Source organism: Thermothielavioides terrestris, chromosome 6 (assembly GCF_000226115.1).
Source record: "Thermothielavioides terrestris NRRL 8126 chromosome 6, complete sequence".
Classification (NCBI taxonomy): domain Eukaryota; kingdom Fungi; phylum Ascomycota; class Sordariomycetes; order Sordariales; family Chaetomiaceae; genus Thermothielavioides; species Thermothielavioides terrestris.
In genome coordinates, this window is record NC_016462.1 from 999,972 (window position 1) to 1,012,730 (window position 12,759).

Consider the following 12,759-nt stretch of genomic DNA (forward strand, 5'->3'; position numbering starts at 1 on the left):
GACATTAAACAGCCGAAGAAAACAACAGACAAGGACATCACCCTGTAGGTACCATATTCTCGCAGAAAACGGGCTAGGATGCAAACCCAGCGATAGATGCAAAAAAAGTCAAGACCCCAAGTGTGTTGCTCCTGTGCATGCCACCACCCTCAACCATCCATTCCCCTACTGATTAGATCGCAATGAAGAAACTCTCCTCCCCCTCTTTCGGCTTGACCCGAGCCCGCTCCATGATGGGATCGACACACGCCAGCCTGATCCTCTCCGGCGTCGCCGGGCTCTGCAACCTCAGCAACCCATCCGTCGGATCGTCGACCCCGATCGTCGCCTCGACGCCGTAGTCCTTCCTCGCCGCCTTGAGCGCGTCGCGGATGGCAAAGAACACGGCGCTGCCCATGAACAGCGGCGGCTCGCCAACGCCGCGGCTCCGCTGGATCGTCCTCAGATCCTTCCACTCGACGTCCTTGAGCAAACTGACGTTCCACACCTGCGGGATGTCGCGGAACGAGGGGATCTTGTAGGCGCCCGGCCCGCGCGTGAACAGGTTGCCCCGCATGGGCCCCGTGCGCAGCCACAGCGACTCCTCCATGGTGAACAGGCCCATGCCCTGGACGAAGGCGCCCTGGATCTGGCCGTAGTCGATGGCCGGGTTGATGGAGCGGCCGACGTCCATCTTGACGTCGGCGCGCGTGCAGGTCCACGAGCCCGTCAGCGTGTCGACCTCGACCTCGGCCGCCGTCACGCCCTGCGTGAAGTAGAAGTACATCTTGCCCGTGTTGGCGCCCCACGTGTAGCCGATCTCGGGCGTCTTGTAGAAGCCCTGGGCGGAGAGGTTGACGCGGTCGAGGTAGGCCGCGTGCGCGAGGTCCTTGAGCGTCGCGGACGGCCCGAGCTTGGCGCGGTAGGGCGCCAGGCGCTCGTTGAGCTGCGCGCAGGCGTTGTGGATGGCGTAGCCGTTCAGGTCGGACGAGGCGGACGCGGCGGTGGCGGACGCGTTGGCGACCGTGTTGGTGGCCGTTTCGGAGATGTAGACGTCCTCCATGGGGATGTTGAGCGCCTGCGCGGCGATCATGGTCATCTTGGTGTGCAGGCCCTGGCCCATTTCGGTGCCGCCGTGGGCGACGAGGACGGAGCCGTCGTGGTAGATGTGCACGAGGGCGCCGGCCTGGTTGAGCCAGAGCGCGGTGAAGGAAATGCCGAATTTGGTGGGGATCAGGGCGAGGCCGCGCTTGCGCCACTTGTGCTCTGCGTTGAACTTGGTGATGGCCTCGCGGCGCTTGGCGTACTCGGCCTCGTCCTGGACCTGCTGGTACATGAGCGGCACGTGCCAGTCGGTCACGGGCTGGTTGAAGTGGGTGAGCTCGTTCGGCTTGTAGAAGTTGATCTCGCGGAGTCGCTCGACAGGCATGCCCAAGCGGTCCGCGACCTCTGACATGTACGACTCGGCAATGAACATGCCCTGCGGCCCGCCGAAGCCGCGGAAGGCCGTGTTGGACATAGTGTTCGTCTTGCAGATGCGACCGCGCACGTGAACGTTGGGGATCATATAGCAGCCATCCGAATGGGTCATGGAGCGCTCGCACACGGCGGCGCTGAGGTCCCAGCTCCAGCCGCCGTTGTTGAAGATGTCCAGGTCCAGCGCCTGGATTTTGCCGTCCTTGTTGACGCCCACCTTCCACCGCCCCAGAAACGGGTGCCGCTGGCCGGAGGTGACCATGTCTTCCTCGCGTGTAAGCATGCAGCGCACTGGCCGGCGCGTCTTCTTCGCTGCTAAAGCTAGGATAGTGCTGAGTTGAATGGATCGTGTCTCCTTCCCGCCGAAGCCTCCGCCCATGCGCTTGACTTTGACGACGATCTTGTTGGACTGGACGTTGCAGACCTGAGCAGCATATGCCTGGCTAAAAGGGGGTCAGTAGGTGGTCCAAGGGGTCAGGAAAAGGGATACGCACGCTTCGTTCGGATTCTGCGTGCTCGACCAAATCTCCATCTCGCCATCCTCGGGCTTTGGGATGACAAGTGATGCATGCGTCTCCAAGTAAAAATGCTCCTGCCCGCCCATCCTTGCAGTTCCCGTGAACACATAATCAGAGTTCTTGAAAGCCTCTTCCGGGTTGCCCTTTTTGATCTCTCGGAAGAAATCAAAGAAGCTTTCCTTCTCAATGGCTTCTTCGATGGTGAAGATGGCAGGCAACTCCTCGTATTCGATCTTCACCGCACGAGCGCCCTCGGCGGCGCGGGCCGCCGACGTGGCAAGGATAAGACCGATCGGCTGGCCGGCGGTATGCACCTCGTCCTCGGCAAAGAAGGTCTCCTCGAAGTGCGGCGCGCCCCAGCGGTTGGCGCGCGCGCTGGGCATGTCGTTCTTGTCGACGTAGTCGACCACGCCCGGGATGTCAAGGGCCGGGGCGAAATCGACAGACTTGATCTTGGCATGGGCTTTCGTCGAGAGCACGAGACAGCCGTAGAGCTCGTTCTTGAGGGGCGGGATGTCGTCCGTGTACTGCGCCTCGCCCGTCACTTGCTTCAGGGCGGCCACGTGAGGGTTGGATTTCCCAAGCGTCTCCTGCATGTATGCTGCAGCCGCTTCCTTGTCTTCCTTGCCGGTAGAGATTTCTCGCTCGAGTTCTGCGACGGCTTCCTCATCTGACTTCTCGCCGAGCGTCTGCATCACCTCGTGGTAAAAGCGGTAGAAGAAACCCAGCGCCAACGACTTTCTGTACGAGGCCATGCCACCTGGCACGCTGAAATTCAAATCGAAATCCTGCCCAAGGGCGTTCATGCTGCCTTCAAGGGTCTCCAGCTCTGCGAACTTGCGCCCGACGAGGTACGCATTCGTTTGCTTCGCAGCGACCGTTGTGGGCGCCATACCGCCGTACACGAGGTTGGCCGCCTCGACAACCCCGTCGTCACTCAAGCGCAGCTTCAGGGCCGCGGTAACAATGGCGATGTCGTCATCTTTCCGTTTTGCTTGTTTGTAGGCTCGGAAGAACTCGTTTTTCTCTTGGGTGACTGGTATGCGGATCGACGCGAGAACCGCCTCCGCAGGTAGCGCCGTCCGGCGGTAGCCCCTGAAGAAATCTGCCATGGGAATCTCGAGGTCCTTTCCCAGCGTCTTCGCAACCAGAACGGCGTCTGCAGCCATGAAGACGGGGTTCAGATCCGAGATGGGCGACGCCGTAACCAGATTACCAGCTGGCGTGCCAACGTTTCGAATCTGCCTGCCAGCGAAGTACTTCAGTTGCTTGTAGATGGCACTGAATATTTGTCCACGTGCTTCCCCGTAGTGTTTCAGAGCCTCCTGACAGACACCCTCAAGGTCGGTAAGGGTAATATTGCCGCCAATCTCCAGGTGGTCCTCGTTCAAGGAGAACTGCCTCAACTCCGGGATATCGCCAACGTACACCGAGACCGGGTACTGCTGGGCCTTGAACTTGATCTCGATCTGCGTCTCGGTGCTGCCGCCTATTATCTTGGCGGTCGGGTACTCGCTTTTGATTTCGAGCAACTGGTCCAGGGTCACGGGGCGGAACCACTTCTTGCGCTTGTTGCCGAAAGCCAGCGGCCTAAACTCGTGCTTCTTCAGCGCAGGCGGGAAAATCAACTCCGTGTCCGGCTTGTACTCGATGAAGCCCGGCGGGGTGAACCTCTTGATCGGCTGATCGTCAACGCCGTCCACCTTCCCGTCCTTGCAACACCCACCCCCGCCACCATTCTCCATGCAACACCCGCTGCCCCCATTCGCCTTGGCATTCCCACAACCACTGATCGGTCCCCTGGCGTCCTTCCGCACACTAAATGTCTGGGCAGCATCCAAGATGGGTCGATAACCTGTGCAGCGACACAGATTCCCGTCGAAGGCCTCCTCGATGTCGTGCTCGGTGGGCGCATCGTTGTTCCGTAGCAGGGCGTATAGGCTCATGACAATGCCGGGGGTGCAGAAGCCACACTGGGAGCCGTTGCTCTTCGCGACGCGCTCCTGAGCCGGGTGGGGCCGCTTGACGTTGCCGATACCCTCGACGGTGATGACGTGCTTCCCATCGACGGAGACGAGTGGGGCGAGGCAGGCGTTGACGCTGGCGTGGTAGATGCGCTTCGTGGTCGGGTTGTATTGCGAGACGACAACGGTGCAGGCGCCGCAGCCGCCTTCGCCGCACCCTCTGACGGAGAGGTTAGCTGTGTTCGGCGACTCAGATGAGGAGGTGCGGAGCGGAACAAGGCTAGACGTACAACTTGGTGCCAGTCAGGCCGATGCCCCGGAGATATTCGAGCAGGGTCACCTCGGGGTCGATCTCGTCCAGCACGACGCGGGTGCCATTGAGGTAGAAGCGAAGTGTGTCGTCGAAGGCGGTGGTCAGCGTCCCGGCCGGCGCCTTGGGTGGTGCTGTTGGAACTATAGAGGGCGTCATGGCGAAGAAGATGCCGGTGGAATCCGTCTTATCCGGCTAATCTTGAGCCTCAAATGGAGTCAAGGTACGTAAACGCAGGCCAGTAGGAGGGTCCAAGCAGTGACTGCTTTAAGACACGCTATCGTTCTCGTTGAAGCATTCCACGGCCGATCTCGCGGGGTAACAATGCTCCAGGAAACCAGAACCGTGGCCAGCGACTGCGGAAACGGACGTGCTCAAGTCGTGGTGGAAGACCCCGTCCAGCGAGGTATGTAAAATTGCGTCGAGGTGAAGGTGCGAAGCAGATTGGGTGGCAACCTGCAGGAGGTTAAGAGAGCCACGCCCACTCCCACGTCATTCGCCTTGCGGTCGGTTTAGTAGGTCACTTGGGCATTGCAGGACCGGCACGCCCCGCATAAGTTAGGGTATCGCCGGCTTCCCTCCAGACAGGCAGTTGGAGTCATGAAACTCCATTTTTCATGGTCTGTCCGTACAGATAAGACCGAAGGTCCTCCTCTCAAGACTTCGACCAAAGGCAGAGCAGAGCGAACGAGGTTGTTGGTCTCCCACTTCCCTGCCGTTCTCTGAACAACAGCTTATCGGGAGAGTGGGGTGGTTCCGAGCTAAGGTTATCAGCCCCGCTCTCCCCGCTGCCCCGCCGTCGGCAGCCGCCGCTCGCCAGGAGCACCAGGACAAGGCTTTCGGGCGCTTCCAGGCCCTAACCCTGATTCCGTTGCTTTTGGTGCCCGGTTCCACTGACTTCCACTGACAGCATCAGCCAGTCCGACCGACACCAGGTAAGGTCAGGGAGGTAGGTGCGAGCCGCGTCACCGGGTTCACCCGATCCAGGCACCGGCCAGACATAGGTTCCTTGGGGTAGTTGCGAACAAACGTCATGGAAACAGAGCTTCTACCCGCCTCGATTTTCGAAGAGAAACTCTCCCGGGGCGCCTCGACCTTCTTGCTTCCTCACCAGCGCCATGTAACAAGCAACGGCCCTCTCCACATGTCAGCTCAGACTGCCTCCATTGGCCTCCTTTTCATCAATTGAAGTTGCCAGCTAGCCGACCGGGCAAACCATCGTCATTCGTTACCACTGGAAGGGGTTGATCCTGCCAGGGCGCTTGTAGGTATGTGGTCTCGGTATGCTCCTCCTGTTTCTTTCTGTCAAGTGTCAACCTAACCCATTAACAGCAAAAGCACTAGCATCCGAATCTCAGCTCTAGGGTTTGGACGACCATGAGAAAGAAAAGTCATAAACATTAAAACTAACGTTAGCTCGTTTCCATGTCTCTCATTACCCTCGTTATACTGCCCGGTCGAGCATAAACTGAATTCATTCCCCCCATGACCGTTTCTCGTTCATTCGTTCTCCCATCAAAACTTGGATCGCAGGCTCCTCAAGCCCAACTTGAACAGATTCATGCGCATCGACCTCCCCACCGCCCTCATCACCGACCTCTTCCCCCCGGCGGCGCCGCCAGCCGCCGTCCCGTTCCCGCCGCCGCCAGCGGCATCCCAATGGCTGAGCATCTGCTCAAACAGGGTCTTATTCCCCAGCACCTCGCCGAGCGTGTCCAGCAGCGGCAGGTGCTGCGTGCCGTTCATCCCGCCGGCTAGCACGCCCTCGACGACGTCCAGCAGCAGCGAGGTGAGGGGGATGCGCATGGGGATGCGCTTGATGTTGAGCACGCCCTCGATGTAGGGGATGTGGCGGCCGTAGTTGACGGTGGCGTTGCCGCGCGAGTGCAGCTCGACGACGCCGTCGGCCAGCGCGGCCTGCTGCGAGGCCAGCACGGCCGCCAGGTTGGGCACCAGCTGGTCGAAGTAGAACTCCCCCTCGAAGTAGGGCGTGTTGTTGCCCGGCCGCAGGTCCAGGTCGTACAGGTGCACCAGCCCCAGGTTGACGTCGCCCGCCAGGATGTTGAACGACACGTTGCCCAGCCCCAGCGTGATCACGCCCGCGTTGGGAATCAGCAAGTGGCCCCGCAGGTTGTACCCAGTCGCCGGGTCCGGCGGGATCGTGAACTGCATGTCCTGCACCCCGAACCCCGCAAGGTAGTTCAGCCCGGGCACCTTGACCGTCTTGTCCAGGCTGACGTCGTAGTGCAGCGCGCCGAGGTGCGCGCTGAGCTGGTCGGCCTTGAGCCGGAGGTCGACCGTCTCGTTGTCGAAGAACTGGTTGAACCAGGCGGTTATCTGCGTCTGGTTGAGCACCTGGACGGTCTGCTCGGGGATCGAGACGTTGGTCAGGTGGTGGACGTGTTGCTCTGGCATCTGCAGCGTCAAGAAGGGGCCCTTGGCGTCGGAGTCGTCGTGGTCGGGGTCGGCGGGCGGCTGGTAGAGGCTGAGCGCCAGGGGATCGATCTTGACGCCGAGTGGCGTGTCCAGGGAGGTGTCCATGGACATGTTCAGATGGGTCGGGGCGGTGAAGTTGAGGGCGCCGCTTATTACGGGCAGCTCCTGGCTCTTGACGACGTTCCTGATGATGGCCGGGATAATGACTTTGAATCTTTGGTCTGCTTGTCAGCCAGCCGTTCAGACCGCACTTCTGAAGGCGCATACTTACATGATCGGTAACAAGATGGCCAGCAAGATGATCACCGCGATGAGGTGAGCCCACCAGAACCGCCGGAAGTGCTGCTTTACTTTCTGCCACTTGGAGGCACCGACCGGCGCGTCCTGCTTTTCGTGGACGCCATCGTCCACCGAAGAGGCGTCGTCGAGGACGTTCTCAGGCCGGGCGTCCGCTACCTTGGCGGCAGAGCTCTCCGGCGGTCCTGTAGTCGTCGTGGCCATGGTCTTGCTGCGACGATGGCTCTTAGACACTGCGCTGCTTGAGCCACGGCCTCAGGGGTTGGCGAGCGACGGCGACAACAGACACAGGCTCCGTCAAGGCGTACGGCCCGCCTGATGAATGGCTGCCCAACAAACAAAGACGACGCTTTTGCCATGGTAAGCTAGCGCAAATCTTTGTGATCCCGGCTAACAGGTGCACTAGTGTAGTTGGGTAGGTTGGCAACACCAAGGCGAAGAATCCCCGATGCAACCCCCACCGGAACATCACGATGCATGCCGGGGGTGGAGAGCGCCGCCCACCGGTTCGGCCTCGAAAGGGATTAGCTTGCGACGCGGCTTTTGATTATCTCGGGTCCCGGAGTGCCTCGACAGCCCAGGCACAAGGGACTTCCCGCCGTATGACTCGGTCTTCCCCGCATTCCCCGCATTCTTGGGATTGCCGAGGCTCATTGAGGACGGATAGCTGCTGTGGGCAAGCATGCTATTTGCTGGGAGGATCTCGGAACAATCTCGTTCTGGTGAAGCGTCAAGCGAGCGGTGTAAGTCGACGTCCAGGGTGGATGGATGGCTTGTGACAATGCATGCCAAAGAAGCATCCACGAACGGCAGAGATTTCGGGAGCTGGAAGTGAGTTTGGAATTGCAATCTCTGCCGTTAGGCTGAGTTAGGCGATGTTATTGCGTGGTTCAACCAGATGTGTGGATAGGGGGAAGCAAATCCTGGTAGCGGTCCATTCTCAGAGAAGACACCATCGAGTCGTAGATAGCCATTTTTCCAGTAAACACGAACACGTCCATTGTCGTGTGTTGTTCCGTGGTACAGTATATGCACATACAATGTTGTTGTACTAATCAGAGTCCAAATTCAATTAGAGACCAAATCACTCCGCCCGAACGGTCATGAGTAGTCTCTCTTCCAAGACTACCTACGGAGCCGCGTACTCCCATGGACTGATTCAGCATTAGATGCGTATGACGCTATTACTCATGAAACCACATTACTCGTCCCTTCGTCATCGTCAACCTTTATCCCGCCGCAACCTACCGCTTGCCCACAAACTCCTTGAGGACGGCGTGGACGAGGTCGGCAATGGTTGCCACGAGCTGTAAGCAGCATGTGTAAGCCAAGAGTCAACACCCACAGAACAAGCGATTCAGAAAACATACCGGTGTAGCATCATCAATCAGCTCCGACGTCTGCGACACAAACGTCTGGCTCAGCAGCAAGCCCGCATTATTGACCAGACCCACGATAGCCTTAATACTGCTCGGCGTCAGCAGCGGCAAGATCTGATCCACAATGCCCTGAACATCAATCTTCTTGACCGCGTCCAGCAGCGGCTTGACGGCCGCCAGCAGCCCTGCCAAGTCAATCCCGCCCAACTCCTTCAGCAACGGCGCGAGGGTAGCCAGCAGGCCCTTGAGATCGACCTCGTCGAGCGCGGCGACCAGCGGCACCGCGCCGCCGACGAGCGTCTGCGTCTCGTTGACGAAGCCCGCCGTCAGCAGGGCCTCGGCGTTGTCCAGCAGGCCGATGATGCCCTTGATCGAATCCGCGGTGAGCAGGGGGCTGACGGCGGCCAGCAGGCCCTGCAGGTCGAGCTTGCCGAGCTCGCCCAGCAGCGGCGACAGCTGCGCGAGCAGCGGCGAGACCTGCTTCAGCAGGCTGGCCAGGTCGATCTGGCTCAGCGCGTCGAGCAGCGGCTGTAGTTGCTTGATCAGGCCGCTGAGGTTGACTTCGGCGAGGGCCGAGACCAGCGGCACCGCGTCGCTGATCAGCGTCTTGGTTTGTCCCACGAAGTCGGTTGTTAGAAGGCTCTCGGCGTTGCCCAGCAGGCCGATGATGCCCTTGATGGAGTCGGAGGTGAGCAGGGGGCTGACGGCGGCCAGCAGATCCTTGAGATCGAGCTTGCCGAGCTCCTCCAGCAGAGGGCCGACCTGGGCGAGGAGACCTTTGAGGTCGACCTGGCCGAGGCTGTCGAGCAGTGGGCCGGCGGTGGTCAGCAGGGACTTGAGGCTGTTGACAGTGTCTTGCGTCAACAGGTCCTCCGCGTTCTGCAGGAGGCCGACGATGCCTTGAATGGATTCCTTCGTGAGCAGGGGCGAGACGGCGTCGAGGATCCCTTCGAGATCTAGACCTTGAAGCTTGTCGAGTAGGGGGCCAACAGATTTCAAGAGGTCACTGAGTTCCTTGACAGTGTCGGCCGTCAATAGAGCCTCGGCGTTACCCAGCAAGGTGACAATGCCTTGGATAGACTCCTTCGTGAGAAGCGGCGAGACGGCATCCAGGATGCCTTCAAGATCCAGGCCCTGGAGCTTGTCAAGCAGTGGACCAACAGATGTCAGGAGACCACTAAGCTGCTTGACGGTATCGGCCGTCAGCAGAGCCTCGGCGTTACCTAGCAAGGTGACGATGCCTTGGATAGACTCCTTGGTAAGCAGCGGCTCCACGGCATCCAACAGGCCGGCAAGATCCAACCCGCTGAGCTTGTCCAGCAGGGGCTCGACCTTGTCGAGCAAGGGCCCCAGCTCGCTCAGCAGCGGCGCCACGCCGCCGATGAGCGTGGAGGTCTGGTTCACGAACGACGGCGTGAGCAGCGCCGCGCCGTTGGTCAGCAGCGACTGGATGTCGTTGAGGTTCTGGTCGGACAGCAGCTTGAGCGCGGCGCCGACCAGGGCGGGCAGGTCGACGCCCTGGAGCTCGTCCAGCAGGCCCTTGAGGTCGATCTCGCTGAGCAGGTCGAGCAGCGGCGCGCCCTTCTTCAGGAGGTCCTGGATCAGCGCCGGCGCCGGCGGCTGCAGCGCCTGGCCGAGGTAGACCATCGCATCGTGGAAGCCTTGGAGGAACTCGGCAGTGAGCAGGCCCTCGAGCGCCTTGAGCAGCGCGGGAAGGTCTTCGAGGGTTTTGAGGAGACCGCTGAGCAGGTCGCCCAGGTCGCCGGTGCCGAGGAGGTCTGGGATGCTGATGCCGCCGTTGGAGGAGGAGCCGGAGCCGGAGCCTGAACTGGAACCGGAACCGGAGGATGTTGTTGTTGTAGTGCTGTTTGCCCTCTTGAATTTCAGGGAGAAGTCGCGTGCCTGTAGCTGCTGGCTCCGAAGCAGGGCATTGAGCTCCGTCAGGGCGTCTGTCAGTTCCGACTTGGGAACAATCGCGAGGTTGTGTTTCTCCAGGAGCGCAACAAGCTCTCCAGGCGATAGTTGGTCGACGGACTGGCGAGCGAAGAGGCCGACGGGGGCCAGGGCCGCAACAAGCAGCTTAGAAAACCGCATGTTGGCGTATTATTGGCGCTGAGCCGAGGGCAAAGGCTCAAGGACCGGGTCTCAGGGACTACACCGTCCGGTGCTGGCGGGTCAGGGAGGACGTCGAGAGTGAGCTCGAGCAGAACACGCCGCAGAATGGACCCAGGCAGGTGATAGCAAGGCCTTTGAAGACTTTATCGAACCTGGGCTAGGGTCTTCGGCAGCACATGGCACGAATTCTAGCCAGTCTGGCTGCATCGGGCGAACTGCCTTCAAGAACCGGGTGTGGACCCAGCATCGACCCCTGCCCACACCCCTCCCCTGAGCCAACTTTGTCTGACAGAACCTCGGCCAAGATCTGGGGTATACTAACTAACTAAGATACCCCCATCTTTCCCCGCACGCTTCAATGGAGCGATGTTACCCTCCCCGCAAGTTGTTATGGGCCTCCCTGGCCCGTACCCATACTGTGTTGTGGGCCCAGTTCGTCGAGCGGTGCAGCCTCGTTGAGATATTTTCGAGCTAGCACGCAGTAAGGGAACATGTCCCTGAGTTCCGTAACGGTGTTTCTACGCGGCACACCATAACTATGCAGTAAGACGTTACAATGACAACTTCACATGTTTCTCGAAGAGTCGTTGGTATGATGGATGTAGCCGGAATCCCTATTGTGCCGCCTTGTAGTCCACAGCGCCGGTAGCGCCAAGCACGCCGGCTCTGTCGTAGTACGATCTGGCTCGAATGTAGGGATCCAAGTCCCAGTAGGCCTCGGCCAGCTTCTTGGCCATGTGCCGTCTCTCGGCCACCTTCTGCACCGAAGCTACCGACTTCGGCTCCAACGACGCCCACTCGACCGACAGCTGCTCAAACTGGCGGACCAGCTCGGCCCGTGCCGCCTCGACGTCTGCCTTCTTCTCCGACTGCATCCGCTCGTTCTCCCCGGCAACCGGCTCGATGTAGCTGTACTCCCAGCTGTCCTTGCCGCCGTAGCAGCTCTGCAGGTTCTCCTGCTCGATGAAGCGCGCGAGATCCGCGTTGCTGTTGGTGAAGTTGATCTTGGAGGCGATCACCGGGTCGAGCCACGGTCTGACGATCTTCCAGACGCCTGCGACACGGTTAGATGACTACATCAGAAAGATGAATTTCAATTGAAACCGAAGGAGGAGCGGGGGGGGGACAGACCCCAGAAGACGAAGGGCGCGTTGTGAACGAGCACCACGCCCAGATACTCGGGGTATCTCGCTTCAAAGACCTGCACCAGGAACTTGACGACGTGAAAGTCCATGTTCTTGAGCCCAAAGCCGGTGAGATCGAAGATGAGACACGCCTTCTCATCCGGGTACCGGATCATGGTCCGGATGGTCTCGATGTTGTGCAGGATGAACGCCTCCATGGCCTCGGGCGACTGCAGCTTGGGGTCGTGCAGGCGGACCTTGATGACGAAGACGGGGCGGCGCTCGCGGTCGGCGCCGCGCACGTAGGCCTTGCCGGAGCGGTACTGGGCCAGGAAGCTCTCCTCGTCGGCGGACCGCGCCGCGGCCAGCCCGACGCTGTCGCCCTTGGCCACGATGTCCTCCTCGAGCCGCCGCTCGTGGCGCCAGTTGACGGCGGACACGAGCATGGCCATGGCCTCGTCGACGTCCCACTTGCGCGCCCGCAGGAAGCGCAGCACCAGCACGTCCGGGTGGTCGGCCAGGATGAAGCTCCATAGCCGCCGCCGGAACACGTCGGCGGACTTGTCGCTGAGGTGCTGCTGCAGCTCCCGCGTCCGGTCGGGCGTCTTGTGCTTGACGCTCTCCTCGACGCCGCAGAGACGCAGGATATGGATCCACGCCTCTTGCAGCTTGCCCTCCTCCTCCGCCGTCAGGTTGTCCAGGTATCCGGTCTGAGCGGTTACACTGCTTAGAGTCATGTTGAAGCCTTCTTATGACAAGATGCCGACTGAATGAGAGGTGAGAGGCTGACGATGCAAAGCGGGCGCTTTAAGGCAGGTTGTTTGTGAAGATATCTTCCGACAATGCCGTGTCGATGAGAGGTGAGTGAGCGGGCAGCGAGGCTCTTTTAGGGCTCCTGAACTGGGACTTGACGCTTCTGACTGCTATCCTTTCATTATTCGCACTGACTCAGCACGTCATGTGTCGAGGCATCGATGTCAGGTACGTTGTGTTCACACAGGCCTTCCTGGGCGGAGGCAGGATACCGAGGCAGAGGTTGGAGGGTTCGGAAGGCCACCCCTATTCCGGACATTGGGATCGCCGGTTCTGCGCTACTGCACCCTACTGCACCCTACTGCACCCCGCACATGCGCTGAAGATCCCGGCCCGCCAAGCAAACAA

At 60.3% G+C, this 12,759-nt stretch overlaps 4 protein-coding genes across 4 annotated transcripts; all 4 read right to left on the reverse strand.

Moving 5' to 3' along the window:
- Window positions 1–17: 17 nt before the first annotated feature.
- THITE_2123410 (uncharacterized protein) lies at window positions 18–4,634 on the reverse strand. Its single transcript, XM_003657519.1, has 3 exons — window positions 4,228–4,634; window positions 1,950–4,157; window positions 18–1,898 (listed from the first exon to the last, which is right to left on the reverse strand). Exons 1-3 carry the CDS (start codon window positions 4,404–4,406, stop codon window positions 173–175), a joined length of 4,113 nt encoding a protein of 1,370 aa, XP_003657567.1. The 5' UTR covers window positions 4,407–4,634; the 3' UTR covers window positions 18–172.
- Window positions 4,635–5,762: 1,128 nt separating this feature from the next.
- Window positions 5,763–7,298, reverse strand: THITE_75172 (uncharacterized protein; the record flags this gene model as incomplete). The annotated part of the gene is made up of 2 exons (XM_003657520.1): window positions 6,955–7,298; window positions 5,763–6,897 (listed from the first exon to the last, which is right to left on the reverse strand). The coding sequence occupies exons 1-2, from the start codon at window positions 7,182–7,184 to the stop codon at window positions 5,763–5,765; spliced, it is 1,365 nt and encodes a 454-aa protein (XP_003657568.1). The 5' UTR covers window positions 7,185–7,298.
- A 660-nt stretch (window positions 7,299–7,958) lies between these two features.
- Window positions 7,959–10,648, reverse strand: THITE_2123413 (uncharacterized protein). Its single transcript, XM_003657521.1, has 2 exons — window positions 8,351–10,648; window positions 7,959–8,287 (listed from the first exon to the last, which is right to left on the reverse strand). Exons 1-2 carry the CDS (start codon window positions 10,451–10,453, stop codon window positions 8,225–8,227), a joined length of 2,166 nt encoding a protein of 721 aa, XP_003657569.1. The 5' UTR covers window positions 10,454–10,648; the 3' UTR covers window positions 7,959–8,224.
- A 440-nt stretch (window positions 10,649–11,088) lies between these two features.
- Window positions 11,089–12,335, reverse strand: THITE_2132603 (uncharacterized protein; the record flags this gene model as incomplete). Its single annotated transcript, XM_003657522.1, has 2 exons — window positions 11,089–11,528; window positions 11,606–12,335. 2 exons carry the CDS (start codon window positions 12,333–12,335, stop codon window positions 11,089–11,091), a joined length of 1,170 nt encoding a protein of 389 aa, XP_003657570.1.
- Between the last annotated feature and the right edge of the window lie 424 nt (window positions 12,336–12,759).

Coding starts and splice junctions, on each gene's coding strand:
- THITE_2123410 (XM_003657519.1), bottom strand. CDS start 4,406: ATGACGCCCTCTATAGTTCCAACAGCACCACCCAAGGCGCCGGCCGGG. Junction 4,158..4,227: donor GGCCTGACTGGCACCAAGTT/GTACGTCTAGCC, acceptor CCTCTCCGTCAG/AGGGTGCGGCGAAGGCGGCT. Junction 1,899..1,949: donor ACGCAGAATCCGAACGAAGC/GTGCGTATCCCT, acceptor ACCCCCTTTTAG/CCAGGCATATGCTGCTCAGG.
- THITE_2123413 (XM_003657521.1), bottom strand. CDS start 10,453: ATGCGGTTTTCTAAGCTGCTTGTTGCGGCCCTGGCCCCCGTCGGCCTC. Junction 8,288..8,350: donor TGATTGATGATGCTACACCG/GTATGTTTTCTG, acceptor TGCTGCTTACAG/CTCGTGGCAACCATTGCCGA.